Source organism: Aricia agestis, chromosome 20, assembly GCF_905147365.1.
Source record: "Aricia agestis chromosome 20, ilAriAges1.1, whole genome shotgun sequence".
Lineage (NCBI taxonomy): Eukaryota > Metazoa > Arthropoda > Insecta > Lepidoptera > Lycaenidae > Aricia > Aricia agestis.
Genome location: NC_056425.1, coordinates 3,255,780 through 3,263,324, shown reverse-complemented (window position 1 = coordinate 3,263,324; position 7,545 = coordinate 3,255,780). Strand labels below are relative to the sequence as shown.

At 34.0% G+C, this 7,545-nt stretch overlaps 1 protein-coding gene and 1 long non-coding RNA gene across 3 annotated transcripts in view; one reads left to right on the top strand and one right to left on the bottom strand.

Moving 5' to 3' along the window:
* Window positions 1-2,433: 2,433 nt before the first annotated feature.
* LOC121737236 lies at window positions 2,434-2,997 on the bottom strand. Its single transcript, XR_006037108.1, has 2 exons — window positions 2,798-2,997; window positions 2,434-2,715 (listed from the first exon to the last, which is right to left on the bottom strand). It is a non-coding gene; the product is annotated as an uncharacterized LOC121737236 (long non-coding RNA).
* Window positions 2,998-3,927: 930 nt separating this feature from the next.
* LOC121737206 (dnaJ homolog subfamily C member 13) overlaps window positions 3,928-7,545 on the top strand; it is a 37,363-nt gene continuing 33,745 nt past the window's right edge. For both annotated transcript variants that reach the window (XM_042128809.1, XM_042128808.1), the window contains exons 1-4: window positions 3,928-4,048; window positions 5,032-5,381; window positions 5,543-5,889; window positions 7,200-7,335. In XM_042128809.1, the coding sequence (XP_041984743.1) occupies window positions 5,043-5,381; window positions 5,543-5,889; window positions 7,200-7,335 (822 nt within the window). In that variant the 5' untranslated portion in view covers window positions 3,928-4,048; window positions 5,032-5,042. The remainder of the gene's footprint in view (window positions 4,049-5,031; window positions 5,382-5,542; window positions 5,890-7,199; window positions 7,336-7,545) is intronic.

Genomic DNA, 7,545 nt, shown 5'->3' with positions numbered 1-7,545 from the left:
GAAAAATGTTCCAAGGCTGTACATGATTGTCGTCAAGCTTATGCGCGGTTTAAAGCGAATTCTTGTATTGACACTTTTGTCGAATTTAAGCGTCTTCAGGCGCATAAAAAACGCGTATTGAAACAAGAGCGAAGACTTTCTTGGGAAAACTTTTGTAAATCTGTTAGTAGATTAACTCCTATGAGCCAAATTTGGATGAAAATAAAAAAATTCAACCGAAGTTATACACCTAGAAGTAGTTTCATTGATAGTGAATGGATATTACAGTTTTTAAATAAATATACTCCAGTACCAAATAATTATAAGAACAGTAATTCCAATGTGACAACATCTCCAAATTCTTTTTTAGTAGATAGTTTTACATTTGAAGAGCTGAAAGCAGCCATAAAATCTCGTAAAGATTCTGCTTGTGGTCTAGATTGTTTATCTTACAAAATGTTTAAATTGTTAGACACCAAAAATATGAAGTTGTTCCTTAATCTATTAAATTCATTGTGGTGCCATTCCATGATTCCTGAACAGTGGAAAACAGATTGTCTCGTTCCAATATTAAAACCCGGAAAGGATATAAATGTTGCAGATTCATATAGACCTATAACTTTAAGTTCTTGTGTTGGCAAAATATTTGAACAGCTTATTAAACAGCGATTGGAATTTTTTATAGAAAGAAATCATATTTTACCTAGTAATCAGTTCGGTTTTCGGCGTGGCCGTTCGGCTAGAGAGAGCTTGAGTCATTTTTGTTTGGACATTCACAATGCTCTGTCTTGTAATTCAATATTGGTTGGTATTTTCTTTGATGTTGTTGGCGCATATAATAATGTCAATTTGGAAAAACTTTCAACTATTTTAACTTCTTTACAATTACCTGAAAAATTGGTAAATTGGGTGTATCATTTTCTTAGTGGTCGTAAATTATATGTGAAATTTGAAAATAAACTGATTGGTCCAAGGTATTCCTACAAAGGAATAAGTCAAGGTGGAATTCTCAGTCCTTTACTATTTATTTTGTATATACATAAGTTAAATATTGTCTTAGGTCAAAACATTACTAACCTACAGTTTGTAGATGACTTAACTATATATTGTACTGCAGACAAGTTGTCTGCAGCTATTGAAAATCTCAGAGTTGCTCTCCTCGGCCTTAAGGCCTATTATGATGATCTGGGCTTGGACATCAGCTCTGAAAAAAGCAAAGTTTTAGTTTTTTCAAAAAAACCTAGCAAAACAACAAACATTGTCCTACAATATGGAGATAGTATGTTAGCAGTTGACAAAACTGTTAGATTCTTAGGTGTGATTTTTCAGAACTCCTTCAAATTTAATAAATATATTGATTACTTAGCAAACAGGGCTTTAAAGGCTTGCAATATATTAAAGTCTTTAGCAGGCACATATTGGGGAGCTGATCCAAAAATTTTATTAATTCTTTACAAGGCTATTGTAAGAAGCCATTTTGAATATGGTTATGTATGCTTTGCTTCTATTCCACATTTTGTTGATAGACTAGATAAAGTTCAAAATAGGTGCTTACGGATTGTGCTTGGTGCGATGTGTTCCACACCCATTATATCAATGCAGGTTGAATGTAACATCCCTCCTTTGAAAATTCGCTTTAAATATTTAATATACAGGTTTTTGTTGAGAATTTCATCCATTAAAAATCATCCTCTTCTTGTAAAATTGCAGAGTGGTTCTTCTTCCTCTATTTTATTACATTACCTACCTGAAATTGTAAAAATAAAGCAAGACTATAACTTATATGAAAGTGACTTATGGCCTTGCTATATGAGCACATTTAGCTCTAAATATTTTCCACTAAAAATTGTAATTGATAATTCTTTGAAGTGCAAAGAAGATGTCTACCTTTTACTAAGTAACCTAGTTGGTTATCAACAAGTCTATACTGATGGTTCAAAGACTTCTGAGGCGGTATCAGCAGCCATATATATTAAACAGGATAAGAAAGGATATGGTATTAGGCTTCCAAATTTAACAAGTATTTTTACTGCTGAGTGTTTAGCAGTTCTGTCTGCATTAGAGTATATTGAAACTCAAGTTTATGATAAATGGATTATAGTGTCCGATAGTCTTAGCGTTCTTCAAAACTTAAATAACCCCAAATTTTGTGCTACAACTAACTATATTATCCATGATATTAGAGAAAAATATACAAAATTAACAACATTAAACAAAAAAAATATAGTTTTAGTCTGGTCACCGTCACATATTGGTGTTAAGGGAAATGAACAAGCCGATTTTTTAGCAAGAGCTATAACTACTTGTTCTCAGGAGCATTGTATTAAAAACATATGTCTTCCAGAATCTGACGTTTTAGTCAAAATAAAAGAAACCTTTAAAATCGAATTTACAAATTTTTGGAAACAGACCATGGAAACCAAAGGAAAATGGTATTCTAAGATTAAACAGGAGTTGTCAGTCCCATGGTTTACTAAAGGTGTTTCATTTCATGACAGGAAATTTTATTCTACTATTTGCCGTCTTAGACTTGGTCACTGTCGATTTAATGCTCATCTTCATAGATTGAATATATTGTCTTCACCCGTTTGTAATTACTGTAATCATTCTGAACAAACCTTGGATCACATTTTCTTTACTTGTAACAGTTTTACTCTTCAAAGATTTATTTTTATTAATCACTTGATGGATATCTTTAAAACTGCTGAAGCCATCCCGCACTCCCTTCAGCAGCTTCTGAAAACACCCGATTGTTATAAGCCAATATATGAGTACGTCCTTTCTACCATTGGTGATATATAATTAAATAGGTACTCACCAGTCATTACCTATATACCTTGAGATTGTATATAGTATAGAGATAGTTCTCTGTAACGGTTATGTGTTGTAAATTTCCTAATTATATATAAGTACTTTGTGGTTGTAAATAATTCTCTTTTATATTTGCTTTTCATCTCGTTTTTCTTAGTTTTAGTAATAAAATATTATTTAATGTACATAACTTTGAACTGTTTATTAGCAGACTTTTTATTATGTCTATGCTTTTTAGCCTTTTTAGGCATCTGTCAAGAGTCAAGACCACGTCAAGACAATGAAGACAATGACCTATGACGACAATATGTCAAATTGAAGAAGGGACAGTATTAATTAAACAAAACAATACTATCAAAACATGAGAAATGGCTTCGGCCTGATGAAAAAACTTATTATTCATATTATTTATATCAAAGAATTGGCTTCGGCCTGATGAAAACTCTATTTCAGATGGTTAATATAAAAGAATTGGCTTCGGCCTTCACTATCATTCATTAAATAGAGAAAACATAGAAATGGCTGTATGGGCAACGCTCCCTTTGCCTGTCCCGACCGGGACGAATTAACAAAAAAAAAAAAAAATGTCTATGGTTTTTTACGTCACCGAACTACTGACACTGGCTATTCCATGGAATTAATATATACTAGTAGTTTAAATTAATTCCATGGGCTATTCCTCAAGAGAGGTCATTTGTAAAGAAGATGAAGAAGAAACGGTATGAAGGCTTTACAGTGATTCATAACTTTCAATTTCGGTCAGCGGCTCAGGCCTCAGCACCCAGTAGTCTTCGGAATAAATACCATAAAGTTAATATATAATTATATTATACCTAGCGGAATATATTAACTTTATGAATTATAAAAAATATCTTTTCCATAGGTAGAAAAATTATTAGTAAAGATATGAAAATCGAAATACGGCGAAGGTAAATTACATATTTTGGGACCTATTCAGGCGCGATTGTAATTTGTATATTATAAAAAAGAGCATAAAATATAGGTATTTTACAAATTACAATACAATATATACATGGCATTTAATTTGAAGGTCTTTGTTAATAAAATACGTTTTTAAAAACAAATTGACAGATCAACAGCTGTCACTTTGCTGTCAAAATTAATTGTCATCGGAGCGATTGGTCGGCCCATTTTTATGCTTTATAATTTTTACGTTTTCCTCTAATGTTTTGTGTACTATGTTGATAATACAACATATTAGATAAAACTGCAAACTTCAGTAATTCATGCTATCATTGTAAGTAATTTGCGGTTTCTTTACGCTTCTGCATGGTCTGTAATTTGTTCCCTATTTCATTGTTTACACGTCTTCATCACTACTGAATTTACAAAGGGGAGGATAAATATTCAAACAATAATTATTTTATTTCTTGTAAACAGACTCAGACAATTATAGCATAAATGCGATTTGATATTTAAGTAGAATGTATAATAAAACATTTTATGGGTAGGCAGATAATTTGGCTTAAACCAGTACTCAAATTATTAACAATTCATATTTTGTGCGTACGTTGGACAAATATAGACCAGCTGTATTGTTTAACGATGAAAAAGTCTCTGTAAAGTTGGCCAAAATCAAAGACAAGAACATACCAAATAAAATAGCACCAAGCAAAATTAAAAACTTTCAATTAACAATTTTTGTGTAGTCAGTAACAATCTAATTCATTCAGTTTATATAACTACTTTACTTGAGTAATTTTACCTGTTTAATGAAAGTTACCTTGTTAATTGTTATCACTTACTAACAATCTTACCCTCTTATTAATAAACGCCCTATAAGCTTTGAATAGTTATACAGTGTTTTGTCTTCTTCAATCCAATTAAAAATTTCACTTGTGTGACAGGAACAAAACACTATATAACTATTCAAAGCTTATAGGGCGTTTATTAATAAGAGGGTTAGTATGAAATATCTATAGACAACATAATAATATATAAAATATACAGCAACAAACAGGAAAGTGCAAAAGAAAAACCCTATTTTTCTAAAGGAAAAGCTACTGAGCTGTTATTGCAAAGACTTAGACCTAATTTTCATCATACAATTACACAATTTCAATATATTCTTGATGTAAATCTGCTTAACCAGTTGTCTTCTGGCTAAGGAGATTTAAAGCGTAAAAACTTTAAATAGTTTATGATAATAGTGTTGGATTTAAATAGCAAACAGCAGGGTACAGATGTAATACTTTCCTAATAATATCTTGTTTCTTACAGGAAATGTTAAGATGATTCCGATAAAGGATAACCAAGATGTGGCATCTTTTCTTGTCACAAAACATTCCTGGAAGGGAAAATACAAGCGGGTTTTCTCCATCGGGACCCTTGGAATTACGACATACAACCCAGACCGACTGGAGGTGACCAACAAATGGCTATACTCGGACGTCATCACAATAGCCTCAGCAAAACATTCCAACTCAACAGCCAACCATGACTTCACTCTGGTTACGAAGAAAGATAAAAAAGTAGATTCTATGAAATTCTCTTCAGAACACAAGTGCTTAATACTCACAGAGGCATTTAAATATCGGAATCACTTTGCTGAAAAGCCCAAGGATATATTGGTAAGAATTTTTTACAATTAAAATATTTCTTACTTATTGGTAAGTATGCACAACACCTTTTAAAAAAAATTGTTATACTGCCACAAAAATAAGGCAAACTATTTCAACAAATAAATTTTTAAATTTGGAAAAATCAATTGATGACATTGTTTTTTTTTCAGAGATTTCAAGCATACAAACATCATTGGAGTGGTACAAGACTGCCAGTGGTTTTGGAAGTAGGTCCCTGCTCCCTAGAGCAGTTGGATCCCTCAACACACTCTCAACTAGCCAGTTATCCGTACCACGACATACATGGCATCCTGCCAGTCCGAGATGTAGTCGGTGGATTTGTTTTGGCTATTGGTGGGTACAGCCGACTTCACCATTTCTCAAATGCCAACGATCATCAAGTAATAATAAGCAAGATGTTGGAAATGGCAAATCTGACTCTCAGTATATCAATCAAAGTTCTTTCAACTACAATAACCCAGGATGATTACCACAATCAAAGATTTGGGAAATACAGGTAAATAATTTTACTATATAAATATATAATAATAATCATATATTAACACGGTCGGTTTATGTGGGAGAGCCATGCTTCGGTACGAATGGGCTGGCTCGACCGGAGAAATACCACATTCTCACAGAAAACCGGCATGAAACAGCACTTGCGCTGTGTTTCACCAAGTGAGTTAGTTTACCGGCGGCGCAATCCCCTACCCTATTCCCTTCCCTACCCTCCCCTATTCCCCTCCCTTACCATCCCTACCCTCCCCTATTACCCTATTCCCTCTTAAAAGGCCGGCAACGCACCTGCAGCTCTTCTGATGCTGTGAGTGTCCATGGGCGACGGAAGTTGCTTTCCATCAGGTGACCCATTTGCTCGTTTGCCCCCTCATTTCATTAAAAAAAAACACTTTAATTACTTTTTAATAATTCTCTCTTGGTCTTGTTCATTTTTAATATACAGATATAGAATTTTATTGCTTGCAATTTAAGCTTTTATTTGTGGAAAAATTATTCTACATTACTAAGTTACTAACTGCAGAATTCAAACTCAATAAACAACATTTTTGGTGCATATTTTGTTTTTATTACTACTTTGATGTTGTATCTGATTTCATGTTGAATGTTTTATATGAGAAGGAAATTATCAACCAGCATATGGCCTTGTTTATGACTCATGATCTAATTCAAACAAATAATACACCACAGAAAAATGATAACACTTTTTATTCACAACAATCAGTATATTATCATATAGAATTGGACCATAATCATTTGCCATAGCTTACACTAGCTGTATAACATAATATTGTATAATCCTTCGATCGTGGATTATTGGAAATGCGACATTGACATTAAGGCCGGTATAAATAGTCAGTACTTAAGATGCGACCCGGTCTCAAGACACGGTTTGGCTCTGTGATTGGTCCAAATTTTGACAGCCAACCAATCACAGAGCCTGAACCGTGTCTTAAGACCGAGATGCATCTTGAGTACTGACTATTTATACTGGCCTAAAACAAAATATGAGCGAGCAAACTGGGATTGAATGCCTCCCCTTTAACCCTGCAACTCTCTCTGCTCCACGTTTAGGCTTATCTCGCGAACTACTGGAGTAATTTTTATATTATTAGGCACAGATAAGAAGTAGATCACGTGAAGGATCATAGGCTATCGATTTTAATAATTTTTTCAGTGGCTATATATTTTATACCTGTGCGACGCCGAGGCGGGTCGCTATTTCTATTATAGAATATCCAGAACAACAACTTGGAAACTGCTATTAATATGACATGTGTAGAATTAGCTCATATTTTAACCCTCTAGCGGCGACGAGCACCAGACGTCCCTCAGTGAGTTCATGGTGCACAAAGTGGTTCCCGCGCGCCACATGGAGCCGATGCGCCGCACGCTCTGTCTGTCTGACACCTGCATACTGGAGAGAGACCCGCAGACATACTCTGTAAGTGTACATTGAATAACCCTTCAGCAACTAGTACTAGATATCCTTGAACAATGACATAGGATTAGGTTGCAATGTTGCAGAAATGTTTTTGAGAACCAATAGAATCGCTTCATTGACGTGAGCTTGCCATGACATCGCTCAGCGCGCCGATGCTATTGGATCTTAAAAACACATTCCTCACAACACATCTCTGGTCTAAACGTAGCC